The sequence below is a fragment of the Scardinius erythrophthalmus genome (assembly GCF_964197995.2).
Source record: "Scardinius erythrophthalmus genome assembly, chromosome: 1".
Lineage (NCBI taxonomy): Eukaryota > Metazoa > Chordata > Actinopteri > Cypriniformes > Leuciscidae > Scardinius > Scardinius erythrophthalmus.
Genome location: NC_138221.1, coordinates 29,173,649 through 29,192,523, shown reverse-complemented (window position 1 = coordinate 29,192,523; position 18,875 = coordinate 29,173,649). Strand labels below are relative to the sequence as shown.

The 18,875-nt window shown below is 37.4% G+C and overlaps 2 protein-coding genes across 3 annotated transcripts in view; both read left to right on the top strand.

Annotated features, from left to right (window-relative positions):
- Positions 1 to 3,549: 3,549 nt before the first annotated feature.
- Positions 3,550 to 5,535, top strand: tmem238l (transmembrane protein 238 like). Its single transcript, XM_081361924.1, has 2 exons — positions 3,550 to 4,019; positions 5,089 to 5,535. The coding sequence occupies exons 1-2, from the start codon at positions 3,707 to 3,709 to the stop codon at positions 5,451 to 5,453; spliced, it is 678 nt and encodes a 225-aa protein (XP_081218050.1). The 5' UTR covers positions 3,550 to 3,706; the 3' UTR covers positions 5,454 to 5,535.
- A 9,751-nt stretch (positions 5,536 to 15,286) lies between these two features.
- foxk2b (forkhead box K2b) overlaps positions 15,287 to 18,875 on the top strand; it is a 54,737-nt gene continuing 51,148 nt past the window's right edge. Inside the window, exon 1 of one of the 2 annotated variants that reach the window (XM_081387303.1) lies at positions 15,287 to 15,532. In XM_081387303.1, the coding sequence (XP_081243429.1) occupies positions 15,351 to 15,532 (182 nt within the window). In that variant the 5' untranslated portion in view covers positions 15,287 to 15,350. Of the gene's footprint in view, positions 15,533 to 17,923; positions 18,173 to 18,875 lie in introns of those variants that run through there. The other variant, XM_081387301.1, reaches the window with a different exon arrangement.

Sequence of the window (18,875 nt, the reverse complement as noted above, 5' to 3'; positions counted from 1 at the left end):
GGTTATAAATGTATGAACAGCCATTTCCAGAGTTTTCGGGGTGAGAAAGCCTTTGATTTTAGACAGTTGACGAAGTTGGTAGAAACTGGAACTGATTACGGATTAAATGAGTTTGTCAAATTTTAAAGGCTGGTCAACAAGAACACCTAAGTTCTGCACCACTGTGGATTTAAAAGCCAAAAGACTCTCTAAGTCAGGGCTTATACACTGAGTATTTTCATTTGGGCCGAAAACAATGACCTCAGTCTTGTCTTCATTTAGAAGGAGGAAATTTTGGGCTAGCCATGCTTTAACCTCCTCTAAGCATTGCAGAAGAGAATTCATCGCTGCAGGGTTGTTTCTCTTGACTGGAATATAAATTTGGGTGTCGTCCGTGTTAACAAGAAACGATACATCATGTTTCCTTAGAATAGCGCCCAAAGGTCACATGTAGAGATAAAACAGAGAAGGAGCCAAACTAAAGCCCCGTGGAAGACCACAGGTCAGAGGTGCCGTAGAGCTGGAGAAAGTACCCATCTTTACTCCAAACTTTCTGTCAGACAGGTATGACTGAAATGTCAGAACCAAAGCTTTTAGACCCACCCAAGACTCTAGTCTAGATAGGGTGGTCAATGGTATCAAAAGCTGCCGACAGATCTAAGAGAACAAGAACCACAGTATCTCTGGAATCAGTGGGAAGATAAATATAATTTAACACTCTCAGGAGGGCGGACTCAGTGCTGTGAGCAGTCCTCAGACTAAAAAACCTCATATACAATTATTTGACACAAAGTGTTGGAGTTGATCAGCACAATTTTCTCCAATAGCTTATGAATGAAAGGTAAGACAGTGAAGGCTTCTTGAGCAGAGGAGTGACGTAGCCACTTTAAGATTGGCAGGAACAGAGCCCGTATTGAGACACTTGTTGATGAGAGATACCCTACCTGGCCCAACCGAATCAATGATTCATTTAAAAAATCTCAGGCGAATGATATCATTAGGACAAAATGAAGGTTTGAGTTTGACAGTCACGTCTTTCAGTGTCTGGAAACCTCCCAAAAACCAGAAGCAGGTGTCAAGATTGGGGGACAGTTAAATTAGGGCAGACACTAAGTCTAAAGTTAGTGATTTTGTTAATAAAAAGTCTTTAGAAGTCTTCACATAGAGCATTTGAGGCAACAGACAATGTGTTAACAGACTGATTTACAACAGACTGAAAACAGAACCTTTGGGTTAGAGTAGTTTGGATTCAATTAAGTTAGAAAAATAAGCAGCTTTAGCAGACTTAGCAGAATTGTGGTATGATGTTAGAGTGTCTTTGAACATTTGGAATGAGACAAGTAGCCTGTCCCATTTCCATTTGCGTTCAGCCTTTCTACAAATTTGTCTTTGGTTTTTGAAACCAAGATGGCGCCTGTGTGTTTGGCTTGCTGTCTGTTATACTCTCGTGATTTCTTCTCTGGTTGTCTGCTGTGTCTTTAACCTGCTGTACGCTTCTAGCATACGAACGTCAAGCTCATCGGCGTCTCTGTTGTAGACTCATTCACAAACTCTCGCACCTTGGACGTGGACTGCCCATTTTACAAGGTTGCTCAGAACGTTCATCCTGCACGGTATCCGCCGTTGGCCGCTCGACATCTCATGGAGAAAGCGAAGGAGGAAATGACGAATCCACGGAGGATACATTGCGAAACATTACATTCCTCTGCCTAAGATGGCATTAATAAACGCCTGCTCTGAGGTGAATAAGACCTTTTATTCCTCCACGCCTGAAACTTTGTGTACATGTGCATTAGTTAAGCAAATGTGGTTTTGGGCCTGGTTTGTTCGATGATATTTTTTTCAGCGTGTCCTGTTGTTATTGAACCATTAGTCTCAGCCTCAGACGTCTCAACCATGGACAGTTGGCTGAATGTCTGATGCATTATGGCACATAAAATGGGAAACACTTCAGGAGTTTCGAAGTCTGATTGGTTGAATTCTACAGGATTTCTCGTTCTTTAACCACCTGGAAATAAAGCAGTCGTGAAGCCAAAACCCCTCATGGAAAAAGAAAGCCACTGTGTTTACAACTGTGAAAATGAGTGCTTAAATTAATTCCACAGCACCATTATTGCAGTAAAATTGCACAACGTTCTTGAATGAATTGCACACCAGTCTGTTATTGTGGGGACATTGACTTTATATTTTCACACACCTAAACATGATGCTGAACTAAACAAGCTGTGATTGGTTGCTTTGTGTGTCAGTTAGACGGCCTCTTGGCTCTCTTTGGCCAGTGAAAGCTGCTAAGGAGTCAATCTGAAGGTCTGGCTATACGCAAGACTATTGAAACATATGTTGGCAAACAATTTTATATTTCTTGTATTTTAATTCCACATGAGCTGTGAACTTGCATGCCTTGAAAATATATGTGTTGAAGCATTACTAAGATGGGCGCTAACTTGCTTTAATAAGGACTATTCAGCTGTTCGGAAGCTGTTTTTGTTGTCTGTCTGATGTGATGAACATTTTGGGTCCTTATAATCCCCAAACTGACCACACAAACCCGTTGTATACAATACAGTTCAATGATTAGTGGTGTTTGCTTAAGAAATCCCTGTCAACATTGCTCAAAGTTTAGGAATTTGAACAAATGTATTAAAAAATTGTTTTGGGGATGACTAAATGGGCTTTACAATGCCCTCAGATGCATTGTAACTTTATACGCAAATTTACACTATGGTAAAACAAACTGCATAATGTGAATGTTTATTAAAATTCTGTTTGATTATTGACACAGATTCATATTTAATGTGCGAGATGTATTTGTTGTCTTTTTAAAATCTATAAATTTGTAAAGCATTTTTATACTATGAGTTTAGTATGTTCGTTTGGCAGGAAGCTAGTTATTTGACTTTATAAAGTTTTAAATTTTAATATTTTTTTTTTTACACTAACTAATTGTTTTGCTTCAGAAGGCCTTTATTAACCCCCTGGAGCCATTTGGAGTTCGTTTATGATGGATGGACGCATGTTTTTGAGCTTCAATCTGTTGGTTGCCATCCACTGCCATTATAAAACTTGGACATTTATTAGTATAACTCCAATTGTATTCATCTGAAAAAAGAAAGTCATATACAAGATGGCTTGAGGGTGAGTAAATCATGGGCTAATTTTAATTTGAAAGTGTACTACTCCTTTAACAACATCTTATTAAAGTCTTAGGAAGTCAAGCTGGCATAAAACATTTTCTTTTCTCATCATACCATCCAATCAGAGAGTGTCTGAGATTAGAAACTAACATCTAACCAGATAGATGTGTGTGGCTTTGGTAAAAAAAAAAAAAAAAAAACAGATCTCTCATTTGAATTACTTGAGCCCACATTTGACAGGCAAATTTTTAGGATGTAGCCTACAATCTGACACTGAATCCAACATACTGAGGTATTAGTTTTTTTAATTATTCAGTTTTGCTTAGCAATAGGCTATCATTGACTCTAAATAACATATAGTCAATAAAGAGGCCAAAATGGAGGTGTAGCCTACTCTTTTTACAGCATAAATAGTAGTAATATCGCTGAATTAAACATGCGATGTAGGATGGCCATTTGACTGCAAAGTCTTGCCGCCATAGTGACGTTACAAGGGCGTTCCCCTCGTGCGCCAGGTGAGTCTCACCTGAACTCGGCAGATCTTCGGCGATACCGACAGGAGCGACAGCATCCTCCTCCTCCTGCTCCTGAAGATGAAGGAGCTGCGGTGCATCGGCACCTGTTTGCCGGTATTCGTCATGGCGATCGTCTTCGACATCATCGGTGTGATCCTGCTGTTCGTCGGCGTGTTCGGGGACGTGCGGCAGAACGGCGTGTTTTACGGGGATTTCCTCATTTACTCCGGCGCGCTGCTGCTGTTCGCCAGCCTGGCCTGGTGGCTCATGTGGTACGTGGGGAACATCAGGGTGGAGGATGAAAGTGTGGAGCGCAGATCGAGCGCCGCGCGCAGCGTCAAAGAGCTCGCGAGGAAACTCACGGAGAGACTCTCCAAACCACACAACTGCGGTGAGAAGCTCACAAACTCACAAACCAAAACAACATTTACGTGAATCATTGAGAACTTTTGTAATCTCCAAAGAACCATGGCGGTAACACTTTACAATAAAGTTCATTAGTTAGCCTACCTTAAATGAATAGGCTACTTCTACAGCATATAGTCATCTGAATTCATATTCATTTCAACATTTACTAATACATTATTCAAATCAAAGGTTGTATTTGTTAACATTAGTTAATGCACTGTGAACTAACATGAACAAACAATGAGAAGCTGGATTTGTATTAACTAACATTAACAAAGATTAATAAATAGGCCTACTGTAACAAATGTATTGCTCATTGTTAGTTCATGTTAGTTAATAGATTAACTAATGTTAACTAATGAACCTTATTGTAAAGTGTTACCAAAAAAGTTTTATCTTAATAATAAAAAAAAGTTATGGAGCCTAAAGGACATGATGATGGGAAGAAAAATATAGGCTATTTAAATGCTGCATAATATGATTCTTAAGATGAAAATAATAAGTTGTGGCAATACAAATAATTCAAGCTACTTGAAATTTAGCTATTTCTTTCCTCCCGTCTCATCTTTTTATCATCTCCGTATAAAGGACGATTGAAGAAAATACCTTAAAGTGCATGCATCCTTATTCTTTAGAGCTTTTTTTATTTTTAGCATCATATATATATATATATATATTTTTTTTTTATTCAATTTAAGGTTAAATACTAAATTAAAAATTAAATGATACATTCAAGGTTCTTTATTGGCATCAAAGGTTCCATGAAGAACCTTTAACACATTCATGGAATCTTTCCATTCCACAAAAGGTTCTTTATAGTGGAAAAAATTCTTTAGAATATTCAAATGTTCTTCACACTAAGAAAAAGAAAAAGGGGTTCTTTTAAGAACTGTTGACAGAAAGGTTCTTCTATGACATCACTGTGAAATCCCTCATTTGGAACCTTTATTTTTAAGAGTGTGTGCAACTCCAGTCTGTATATCCACATGTATTTGTGTGTGTGTGTATTGATCTTTATATTGAAGCTAGCCATCTGTCTTTGTTTTGCACAGGTGAGAAAACAGGAAGCAAATCTTCCACCATTCGAAACGTGACGTGGGGCAAATCCACATATTTCCCAGGACACAAGGATCTTGATATGATCAAATGTGATGAACTATCCAAAGAAAAGCCAGGTGATGATCAGTTCATGTACTATCAGAATCAAGGGTACGAAGACGAGGAGTCGGGCAAAGCAATCCCAGTCGATGGTTCTGAATCAGATGTGATCGAATGCAATGAGGAGAAAAAGCCAAAAGAAGATCAGTTCACCTGTTACCAGAATGAAGGGTATGAGGATTCAGAATCAGACGGGAAACCTCAGGAGGAGAAGCCAGATGATCAGACAGAGCCACAGAGTTTCGATGATCTGCTGTGAAAAGAGGCGAGTAAATATGAACCCTGAATTTCCTTCATAATAAAGGCACTTCAATGTAGTTCAGTTCAACTAAACAAACTCCCATGCGACACGAACTCTCCAAATTTTCATGCTGTGCCCATGACATTTTCATAAATATACATCCGTGACTTATTTTAGTTGGTGTGTAATTGTTTACCAAGGATAATCTGCAAATCTAAACCTACAACTTATTTACATAGGATCATAATGTTGTATTTAGGTATGTTACTTATATGTACACACTTGCATGCATGCTTCTTTATTCAATTATTGGGAAACACTTTACAATACGGTTCATGTTAGTTAACACATTTACTAATGTTAACTAATGAACCTTATTGAAAAGCGGTACCAATTATTGTTTATTATGATCATATATTTAGACCATTTTCAAGATACATTTATTGAAGCAAACTCACTAATTAGTTCATGAATTTATGTACATGGGAAATTGTTCTACTTGTGAATGAGGCCTGATATATTTTCACACAGAAGTTTAAGAAAACTGTTCTTATTTTCCAGGTCCTAAAACTATGACTGAATTAGCAGAGAATTCTTCAATAGTCTTCAACTATTTGTCATCAGCAGTACGCTTAGATACTGCACACATTTCAAACAGGGTCTGAAGTGTAGAATTACAGCTTTAATATACTAAACACAACTGTCTGTTTGTGTTTATGTTGTTTACTGATAACCTTTACTGATATCTGTGGCTTATGTAATGGAATTTAGTAACCAAACTGGTCAAATGAAGTGAACTCTTACTTTGTACATTATTTACACACTTTTATACGCTTTGGCAAAGCTTTTGGCAAATTACCTCCAAAAAGTGGAAGTAACACCAACAATTGATCATTTCAAAATGACCAATGCGGTTCAATATAACAGTCTATCTCTATTTTATTGTGTGATGTTGTGTCCACTTGTGTCGTGTTTCAGTTGATATTCTGTGTTGTTTTGAAGTGATACTCAGGTTCAGCCCTTGTTTTTGCACATCCTCATTTGTGAATTCATGCATCGCCTCATGCATTGTAGGAATCCATTTCCCTTTCAAAGTGGCAGCTGGAGCGTTCATGCAAACTCCTCCACAGAGTCAAGTCATTTCACTTGTTAGCCAATCAACATTCGGTGCCGTCATCAGCGACCAAACCAGTCCGACAGCAAATGCTGCTTCAGCCTGACATTGCAATACTTTAGTGCTTTAGTGGAAAGGGGGTCAAATGAGAATTTTATTTTATTGCTAAATATTGTGGCATAAAACTACAGTATATGAAGAATTATATATTGCCAGATCAGGAAATTTCAAGATGTGAAACATAACTATATTTTAATATAGATTATATCTGTAGTAGTGAGTGAGGCATGGGTGTGTGTACATGAAGAATTGCATAGTGTATGTAAATATAAAACATGTAATCTTGACTAATCCTGCTTTCACTGTACCAATGTAATATGAAATGCATGTAGTGTTAAATTTGTCTTTAGCTCAAGTTTGTATAAACCGTCCATGCTATCAAATTAAACCACATTTCACCCTTAATGACTTATTGGTGTTTTTTTGTCAGTCAAGAATCACTTGGCACAATCTCAGGGTTATTGAACCCATAATCTTGAGTATTGAAGGATTAGTTCACTTCAAAATGAAAATTCTGTCATCGTTTACTCACCCTGAAGTTGTTTCAAACCTGTATGTATTCCTTTCTTCTGTTGAACACAAAAGAAGATATGTTGGTAACCAAACAGTTGATGGACCCCATTGACTTCCATAGTATTATTTTTTCCTACTATAGAAGTCAACGGGGCCCATCAACTGTCTGGTTACCGACATTCTTCAAAGTATCATCTTTTGTGTTCAACAGAATTGAAATTGAACGAAAATCGTGTGCCTTGCTGAAATGTGCAATGTGACTGATCTGTGACTAATAGAAGTTGTTTGAGTATTACATAACTCAGAAAACAACTCTTAATGCCGCATCCGCGGTGGTTCTTTGACTAAGGCTTTTAGAAGGATCTGAATCAGTTCTCTTCACAGTTGTTCCACTTTCATTGTGAGGAAAACAGTGTTGGATAATATGCATAAAAATAATCTTGACCTCGTCTGTAAGTATTTGACAGGCGGTTGGACTTGTTTGGATTGTTGCAAAGCATGCCGTCAAAGGAATGGACTACGTAAGAATGTGGGTGAGCTGCTTCATAAAAGCTTTACAAAGAAAGGGTTCCTGTCATTCATTCATTCATTCTTCAGGGTTATCAGCCTGCTGTACGTCTGTTGGCTCTCCTTACCTGAGCTTCTCCAAGATGGACTGCAAGGAAAGAGTGGGACGTTGCATTATCTTTTTCTTCTTGGCCATTCTGTTCGACGTAGTCGGATTGGCTCTCTTGCTCATTGGCATTTTTGCACCTCTCAGTTATTGGGACTTTTTTGTCCTTTCTGGACCGATCATCATCTTCCTCAGTCTGGTATTTTGGATCTTTTGGTACATGGGGAACCTCACGATACCGTACCATGAAATCCTGCCCAAGTGAACATGGATAAGAGGAGGAATATGGACTGGAGAATTTGAAAATATGAACTCTTGGAAGTCGAAGGGACTTCATTCTCAGAAAGAATGACGTGTCACTGCCAGAGTCAACTGTTGAACCATCATTGTGACCACTTGTCTTGGGAGTTAAAACCTTGGGAATTTAAAACTTTAACAGTTTTCTCCATCTCAAGATGCTTCCAGATTGAGAAAAGTGGAGTGATATCCTGACAATGAATTTTATTGGCAGAGACTTGACCCAAAAAGAGAGGAAGATTCTTCAATTCCATCTTGAATCCTTGTTCATTTTTAGCCATTCCATTTTTCCTGATTATGAAAGACTTATTGCTGAGTATCACATACATAGTTCTTGACTCTTTTGGGGAGATCCTGTCATGCACTTTATGGAAAACGTTGGAAAACCTCAGGTGAAGTGCTGAGCCCATAGACACTGATTACTGTACTGAAAGCTAATTATTGATTTACTATCCATGTCTTGACTTTTCCAAAGATTTTGCTTCCGTTTACAGGCTAACAAATCAACTATTATTAATCTTTTAGGGCAGACAATGGTGATGCTGAATGTGAACACCTGTACTGAAATCATGCTGTGGTTACTTTGAATGTTTCATATAAGATTAATTTATAAAATTAAGTTTTTGTTTGGTCAATGACAGCCAGGGGCGTCGTCTTCTATGACTTTGTGTTTTGGTCAGAATGCTTTCTGGAAACCAGATGAACTGGAAATGCCAGCACAAACGTCAGTATTGAATGTGAGAGATCCACCCTGTATGCATGACTCAGGATAAGCTTTTGTTATTTTACAGAAAGTGCTTCCTCTTATGCTTATGGTGTCCACCATGTTGAGATCATATGGCAAGTCCAATATTACACATTTCTCATGCTGATACCAATATTACTTTTCAGTGTTCAGTTCTGAAGACATTATTGTTTACTTGATAAACACTTGATGTTCAAAGTTCAAATTCTGGATACCTGAAGCAAAACCAGTTGAGACCAACTGACTTACGTTGGTTGCAGAAAGTCTGCAAAGTTTTAAAGATCAAAGTGCACAACAAATAAATTATTGTCTCCCGAAAGAAAGAATTTTTTCTGAACTGCTGAAACGAGTCGTCAGCAATTCCAGTCTCACTTCCTGTTACATATCTATGTTACAATGTAACAAATTTGCATAATGCCTGGCTATGGTCTTCATTGGCTGCCGTAAACAATGCCTACTTTGACTCTCAAACACAGTAGTTGTAGCTGCCTGAGTCTGGAAGAGTTTGGTTCGTGTTATCAACATGTCGAGAAAAATTTTCTGAGCTGCGAATACACTTTTCATCCGCTTCAAAAGGATGGAAGGATGAAAAACTGATGCCATCGTTTGTATCACTGTGTATCATTTGTTGAGGTACATCTAGACCTGAAATTCAGATATAGTAATAGGTTTCTGACACACACTGCAAGTGGTCGACCAATCACAACAGACTGGACCATCTGACCAATCAGAGCAGAGTAGACCAATCACAACAGACTGGACCGTCTGACCAATCAGAGCAGAGTAGACCAATCAGAGCAGAGTAGACCAATCACAGCAGACTGGACCATCTGACCAATCAGAGCAGAGTAGACCAATCACAACAGACTGGACCGTCTGACCAATCAGAGCAGAGTAGACCAATCACAACAGACTGGACCGTCTAACCAATCAGAGCAGAGTAGACCAATCACAACAGACTGGACCGTCTGACCAATCAGAGCAGAGTAGACCAATCACAACAGACTGGACCGTCTGACCAATCAGAGCAGAGTAGACCAATCAGAGCAGAGTAGACCAATCACAACAGACGGGGCCATCTGACCAATCAGAGCAGAGTAGACCAATCACAACAGACGGGGCCATCTGACCAATCAGAGCAGAGTAGACCAATCACAACAGACGGGGCCATCTGACCAATCAGAGCAGAGTAGACCAATCACAAACAGACTGGACCGTCTGACCAATCAGAGCAGAGTAGACCAATCAGAGCAGAGTAGACCAATCACAACAGACTGGACCGTCTGACCAATCAGAACAGAGTAGACCAATCAGAGCAGAGTAGACCAATCACAACAGACTGAGTCATCTGACCAATCAGAGCAGAGTAGACCAATCAGAGCAGAGTAGACCAATCACAACAGACTGGACCGTCTGACCAATCAGAGCAGAGTAGACCAATCAGAGCAGAGTAGACCAATCACAACAGACGGGGCCATCTGACCAATCAGAGCAGAGTAGACCAATCACAACAGACGGGGCCATCTGACCAATCAGAGCAGAGTAGACCAATCACAAACAGACTGGACCGTCTGACCAGTCAGAGCAGAGTAGACCAATCAGAGCAGAGTAGACCAATCACAACAGACTGGACCGTCTGACCAATCAGAACAGAGTAGACCAATCAGAGCAGAGTAGACCAATCACAACAGACTGAGTCATCTGACCAATCAGAGCAGAGTCGGCTCTCGGAAAGTTTAGAGAGACTCACCCTGTTTCTCAACTTGATAATGCCATTCACCTCACCTTAGCTACTACTATCCCCACTTTACATTAACAACAAAACGAAATATAATACACAATACACAAACCTGCCTCTTTTCGTTTTCATTTTAAAAATATGAAACATATTAATATGTGGTTCAGGTAATATGTGCATGTACTCTGATTATCTTTGGTGTATTTATTTGTATCTATAATAAAATTAAATACGACATAAAACACAACCCTTTTCATTCCATGTCAGTTTTAATGAACAATAATTGCCATTATAAAAGTACAAGTATAAAGTATAAGAAGCTCATACAATAGGAAATTTAGCCAAGCAAATAATTCAGTCAAAAATATAAAGTCAAAGGTCTAGTGCAATGGCATCTATAAATAATAAATAAAGTTCTGAAACGTAACTTTGCCCTCAGCCAAAACAATATACCTGTGAAAAAATTATATATTCATGAGAACGAAGATCGCCCGTTAGATATACACAAAACAAATTATATCTCATGTTTAACCATTATAGATACATCAAAACCAACGGCAAACGTCAGAAGGAGTAGCCGAGGAAAGTTTGTTCTCGGCGGGGTTAATGAGCGCCCGTTGATCGCCTGGATCTCACAACTCCGAAAACTTCAGATCAAATTTTCAAATAGGCACTATCTTTATAAATAAACCACAGATTTGAGCTTTAAACAACTACATTCTCACCCGAAAGCTCTTAAAACTACATTTTGTGACACAATAACCCACATGGCAACATTGTGACATCCTAGACGTCTGTGTGTGTGTCATCGTAGATTGACATTTTGAGCTCATGTTTGTTAAAATCTTTTAACTGATTGTTATAATATTGCTGGATCTCATGCTGCAGTAACACGGGGTGTGTGATGTGAATGTATTAATGGAACAATATAATTGTTATAAACAGACATCAGTGAATCAGTCTATTTCATGATGATTATAAAACCATCAACAGATAATCATCATCACCTGATCTCATTTCACTTTAGCTTTCTTTGCTGCTGCAAATGTGTTTAACAAACACAGTGTCATAGCAGCAAAAACAAAGACATAATAAGAGTTAAGAGCCCAACTAATGGAAACACTAATCACTCTTATGGTGACTTTAAATGAAACACATTAGAGTTAAACCTCTGTTAATTCTCAATAAAAACTTCTGTAGACGTCTGACAGAAATAAAGTCAGTCTGGTTAGTAATAAGTGAAGCTGGTAATGCTGTTTGTGGAGTTGTTTAATCCTCTGCTGAGATCTTCACAGATTTAATGTCTTCTTTTCTCTTCAGTTGATTTCATCTAAGGCTGTGTCTGAAGTCAGTTGTAGTTCTTGTGTTTCTGCTCGTCTCTTTTTCTGTTCTCTTCTTTCCTTCAGTGATTCTGCTTGTTAACAGGCTTATTAAGGCTGAGATGACTCCATATTTAATATACACAGACTTTGTGGCTCAGATAAGGTCCAGTTCTGGTTTATTTCTTTTCTCTTGGCTGAGATGTGGCATTGCTATGGCCTGCTTGTGGCCCAGATCTGGCAAACAGTAGAGACCCGCCTAAGTGCCATCATTCCACGCTGCATGTGGGCCAGATCTTCATTCCACATGTGCCAGATGTGGGCCGGATCTGGGGCGTCACAATGTTGCTATGTGGGAACAGTAGTATTTTTACTTTTGTATTTTTGTGTCCAAGTGCATTATTTCCTTTTTAAAATTCATGACTTGTATCACTTTATTCTATAAAACCTATTTAGTTTGAATTCATTTTCAGTATATTCAAATAATAACTATAATTTTATGTTTTCGTATCTTAAACCCCCAAAATGTCAAGTGGTGCAGCCGTCCGCACAAAAACCATTTAAAGTGGTGTCTTAATTATACGAATTTCAAAATAATATACTGTCATAATTTATGTTTACAACCTTTCATATAAACAAGTTGTATAAATATTAGTAGTTTTAAAGCTGTAAACTTTTGCCTGGGAATTTTCATATTCTCAAATGTCAGGGTGGCACAACTGCAAACAAACATGGCTCTTTTATTATGAAGTGAAAAGGTAATAACAGTAAACATGATAATGTATCATCCTGAGGAGCCTGACTGATCACTGTGGAAGAGTGAAAGGTTTGTTGATCTCTCTCAAATGCTGGTAAAAACTGCTCATTTCAAGTATGTGTGTTTGGTACACTTTCCATGTCAGGTGCTGCAGTCAATGCAGGTTTAAAACCAGAAAAATAATATTTTATCATAAACTTCTTTAATGTGTTTAAAAATTATTTTGCTGCATCCGAAATAGTAGGTGAAAAACATTATGTGACAAAATAAGTATGTCTGATTTCATCGTATTAATAAAAGAGTAGGCATAGGCCTAGTTATTGTCTTTTGAGACTTTCTGATCAAAATTGTATTTTGCATGATAACATTATAAAAACAATCACACAATCTATAAATCAGATGTCTGGAGGAAATTGTATTTTGCATGATAACATTATAAAAACAATCACACAATCTATAAATCAGATGTCTGGAGGAAGTGCACTTTAAAATTCTTACTGAGTGTATATCCATAATTTTGTGTTAATCTGTTTTATGATTGTAAATTTGCCTGTGCCTTCTGGGAGGATTTGCATGGTTATTTTCTAAATTTACAGATTTACCATTAACAACTGAAAATGTCAAATGTGGAATGAAAGATGAAACGCATGACTTGGCAGTTAACACATTTATTATTATGCATATAAAATTCTTTTTACACAAGAATAGATTCCTGAAAAGAAAACACTTCCAAACTTTGATGTTTTTCATAAGGAACTGGGTCATTACTTCTTATCGTTAAAATTAATGAAGAAACAGAATGCCTTAATCTAATCTACTTTGATAGAGGATGAAAACCCCTAGTCTTGTATTTACTCTAATGTATTTTTATTTTACATCTTTACTTCTTTATATTTCCTTTATCTAGCCGTTGTGAAGTAATTAGTTATTCAAAATAAGTACCTACTCTAGAGAGTATGTGAATTCGGATGCAGCCAATGTATGATCTTGTTAGCATATAGGCTAAAGCTAATTCAGGCATCCAAAGTATAAACCTGTTCATTGTAAGATTAGTTGCAAAAATCAGGTGGTGCAACCACAATGAATGTCCCTATATGAAATATATCTAAAAAAAAAAAAAACCATTATTTAAGCTAAGATTGAGGTATGGTTAATTAAGGGAAGGAAGGATCAACAGTGTAATTGTAGATCTTATTACAGATATTAATTACAGATGTAATAAGAAGCCATTTTTTAAAATATATATATTTACAATGTAAAACATGTATGTAGCCTACACAATAGGTACATTGCATGATTCATTTACATGTCAATACATGGTAGTTAAAGACACTTAATAATATAAAGTGGGACTGAGAACTCAGGGAGCGCATTGAAAATTATATGGCTGCAAGGAAAGCATATCTTGCAAAAGAAAAGAGAGGTAATGAATCTTGTTTTGTAGTTATATTGTTTTCCATTAAAGTTGCTCTGCATTTTATGTTTTAAACATTTTGATGAATGCATTTTTGAGAGTTCATTTTAAAGGCACAATAATATAAGCTTTTTTGTAATAAAATATCCAAAAACCACTTGCACAGTGTGATATATTTCAGTTGTACTTGCATAACCCCAAAAGTGTGTAAATCCAGAGAAATTCCCATTTTAAATAATGACATTTTTTTTTACTTCATTTTTTATTGAAAAACATAGAGATTACATGTATGACATACAACTTTGTATACAATATACAAAATGTATTAACAATTAAAGAAGATCCAAGGCACTCTTCTCCAGAATTATTTAAAAAGCCTTTATTTACCGGGCTTAATCATGTCTTTTAAATGTTCAATTATGATATAGCCAGTTAAATAAAGGCTTTTTAAATAATTCTGGAGAAGAGTGCCTTGGATCTTCTTTTTCCCACATTTAATTGAATTCCCGACCCCAAAGAGCACCTCGCTGAGCACCCGGCAAACACTTTTTTATTGAACTCCCAGAGCACCCATTTTTTTCTTTCCTTGTATTAACAATATGTGACTCTGGATCACAAAACCATTAGGCTAAGTCACACGGGTAAATTTGTGGCAATAGCCACATTGTATGGGACAAAATTATCAATTTTTCTTTTATGCCAAAAATCATTAGGATATTAAATAGGCTAAAGATCATGTTCCATGAAGACATTTTGTAGATTTCCTATACCATAAATATATAAAACGTTTATTTTTGTGAGTGGATGCAGCACAATCGTGAACATAGGCAACTTTAAAGGCAATTTTCTCAATGTTTAGATTTGTTTGCACCTTCAGATTCCAGGTGTTCAAATAGTTGTATCTCGGCCAAATATTGTCCTATCCTTACAAACCATACATCAATGGAAAGCTTATTTATTCAGCTTTCATATTATGTAAATCTAAATTTAAAAATTGTGACCCATGTGACTGGTTTTGTGGTCCAGGGTAACATATGTTCAATGTCTTCTGAATACAAGTGAGAAAAATAGAGTTAGAGCTAAAACGTTTAGTTACGTTGTCTCCTCACTATCCGCTAGCTGCCTGTCCCCTGAACACACACTGTGAAAAACCGCAGTCTCTGTAGACAGTCCAGGCTCCACAAACGGCAACAAAAACAAACTGGGCTCACCCGCACCACTAAACATAACAAACAGAGTTCCAGCCAGTATTTAAGGGTGGGGTTTAGGGGGTTAGTGCGCGTGCACATGAAGTGGGTGTGTGGAGGAGAGAGAACAGAGAAGCATGAAGAGGTAAGTTGGAATTATGGCTGACACACGACCAAAGAGACGACGTTCCAAAGAACAAATTGCAAAGAAGAGGGACAAGGATAAGGAACGCGCGAGGTACCGAATTTACATCGGGAAAGCCTTCGAAAGGTGGAGAGAACTCCGCCGGCACAAGAGCTTCCAGTCCGACATTCAGGTGGCTCTGTTTTTGCTGGACAGGTGGGTAAATCCATTTTACTTTCTGGTTGAGCAATAAAACATGTGAAAACAATACATTCTATACTTTAAAAACCTGTGTGTAATTGCAAATTATCTAACAAACAACGTAAAATGCCTACATAATTGCGATGGAGAGTAAGTAAAAACACGCTGAACGAAGCTTGCGCGGAATTATGAGGTCATGATTTTCGTCTTGATGTTGCGCGCACGCGCGCTGAGCAACAGCACTGGGAAACAGCAGGGAAACCGGGGAACTGAATTCTCTGGCACACCGAGGAGGAGGAGGAGGGGAGGAGGAGGGGAGGAGGAGGGGAGGAGGGGGGAGGAGGAGGGGAGGAGGGGGTTGGAGAGGAGGAGACGGGATGAGGACGAGGGAGGGTAGGGTGACCACCACCATCAAACAAACCAAATGTGGGACGATTATAAGTTTGTGTGGGACAATGTGGGACATTTTACCAACACTAAAACATAAACCACCCCTGTGTTTCTGCACCCTTCAGACTGATTATCTTTAAAGATGGACTTTTTTGTTCGTTTTTTTATTATTATTATATGTCTAACTTAATAAAAACATTTGAATTCTGCCTTTCAGCTGATACAAATTCTTTGTTCTTTAGTCCCTTCCAGAAAACACCATTAGCCTATGTAACACACATAGCCACAATGTAACATAACATGTCTTTATTTGACATGTCATTTAAATTCAACATCTGAGCCCAAAGGCAGCAGGCATCATGCAGATAACTATTTTTGAAACAGTTCTGACCAAGTCCAATTAAAATCCAACAAAATAAACAATGAACAAATAAAATATAAAACAACATGAAATTAGATCATTGACAGTCTTATATATTAAGAATATATTAAACCAAAAACGTTCATATTTTTAGAAAGGATGTGAATTAAAACAACCACAGCAGGCAACAAGCTGATAAATTCTGTTAAATTAAATAGTTTAATTTAATTAATTATTAATTATTTAGTTATTTAACAATTAAGTTCATTTTAATTGACCGAATTATCCATTTGTTTTCTGACAGGAAACACATGGAACGAATCACCGGTCCACATATTGATTGACAGCTGTCACAACCAACTAGTGACCGTGTTTACTCCTTTCTTTTCAACCATTGGATAGGATTTAAAAAAAGGCTGTTGTGTTTGTACTTCTGACGAAGCGCTGTTAAATAGCCTATAGGTCAGGGATAGACAACTCCGGTCCTGGAGGGCCACTGTCCTGCAGAGTTTAGCTTCAGCCCTGATAAAAACCCACCTGCCTGTATCTATTTAGTAATCCGGAAAACACTGATTGCCTTGTTCAGGTGTGTTTAATTAGGGTTGGAGCTAAAGTCTGCAGGACAGTGGCCCTCCAGGACCGGAGTTGTCCATCCCTGCTATAGGTGAAAAACTACACCGCAAAAAAGAATAAATAAAATGCTTTCTTAAAAAGGCAAAAGAATGCATGCTCGTTTTCTTAGTATAATAATTAAAAACCAATAGACCGATGAAAATGCGGGACATATTCTCAATATGCGACGTGCGGGATAAGGGGTGAAAATGCTGTGCAGTACAACGCAAAGCAGGACGGGTGGTCACCCTAAGGGAGGGTCTAGCTAGCCTCCGTTTTGTTTGACAACAATTCGAACGTCAACAATAAGTTGACGTTCAACTTTCAAAAACACAGAAAAAAAGTTTTTTAAATAATGGTCTTTATTTATTTTTTTATTTTATTTTTTTATTAATGCCATGAACCAGAACAATATAATGAGACATAATCACTTAAAGGGAAAAAGGGTGTTATAATTATACTTTCTACAACATCATACCTGCTTACAATGCTATAATAAGCTCTAATTGCCTTTTTACTTGTGCAATTACACAAAACAGAACATTAAAGCTTAAAATCATTTTAAAGCAAGGAAAGTTAGGTTTGGAGTCAGACCATTTCATTTTATGAACATGAAACTTTAATATTAACAATTGTATGAAATATACCTCAACCCCATTATCATTGAAGTGCATCATTATGTCAAATCCACTAAGCTGTAAATCAATGTTCATTTTTTTCTTAATTAAACGCTCCACATCAATCCAAAATATTCTTGTATGCAATGGTAAAATAAATGAAAAATTGTTTACTTTTCAAAATAATCAATATCTAATTTAAAACGTTCCAGCACATATTTTACTGGATATAATCTATGCATTATTTTAAGTTAATAATGGTCGTCCCTTGTCATTGTCGCCTATAAGTGACGTAAAATCCGCGCTATCCTCGGTTTCCGCTTGTAGAAACCACAGTATATATACATAGATGCCTCATTAGCGGCCGTTTCAATGGGCTGCTAAACGTAAGTCGACAATGAGGCATCTATGTTTTTATATACATCTATGATACAGCCTCTAGCACACGCCGCTGTTGTGTTGTTCAGTCATCATGATGGATCACAATTATGCATTGGCGATTACAGAAATCCCCAAAAAACGTAAACGTAGACCAACAGAGGCAAGCAGGTTTTGGGATAAAAGGAGAAATAAAACCAGGATAAATATCGGCGTGGCGTTTTGCAGATGGAGAGAACTTCGAGACAAACTTAGAATTGACAAAGACGCTGCTCTCGCATGTTTTTTAATAGACAGGTAAGCAAATGGGCTATATATTATTTATTGTACAAGTAATAGTCATTTGATGATTTCAATAGATTATTCATTTACTTTTAGTAGCTACGATTGTTTTCAATTGTCCAAATCTGTATCACATTTTCAAAACTCTAAACACAATTAGCACAACTGTTGTGACCGTAGCATTAACACATGTAGTTTTAACTCAATATAGCCTACAGTCAATTAACACGTTTCTAATATGTTTACATTTTCTTTTTTAGCTTACCCAATACTAAAATCATGGATCTTTCTGGTCTTATTTATAAATGCTAAAACACAGTTTGACAGAAATGAAGACCTATAATGTTCCAAAACTTAAAATTATTCTTAACTTCTGCAACATCAGCTCAAAAGTACTGAGAATATATATAATATATATATATATTGAAACAACTGGTAAGCATTTTTTGGGTAACAGATCACTGACATACCTGGATCCAATCTCAGTCAAGACATTGTCAGGTGTTGGAGTTCTTTCCATTACATGGACATGTAAAATAGGACTTGAATTGGTTTTGTTCAATGTGGATGCCGAACAACTCCGAGGAGGACAGGGAGAGGAATAGTTGGAGGAGAGTAGTTGGATCAGGACAAGGGAGAAGAAGAAGTAGAGGAGAGGAGGAATGTGTGCCAGACTGTGCATCTTTATGTTTTCCCCCCTTACATGTGTGGAACCTAT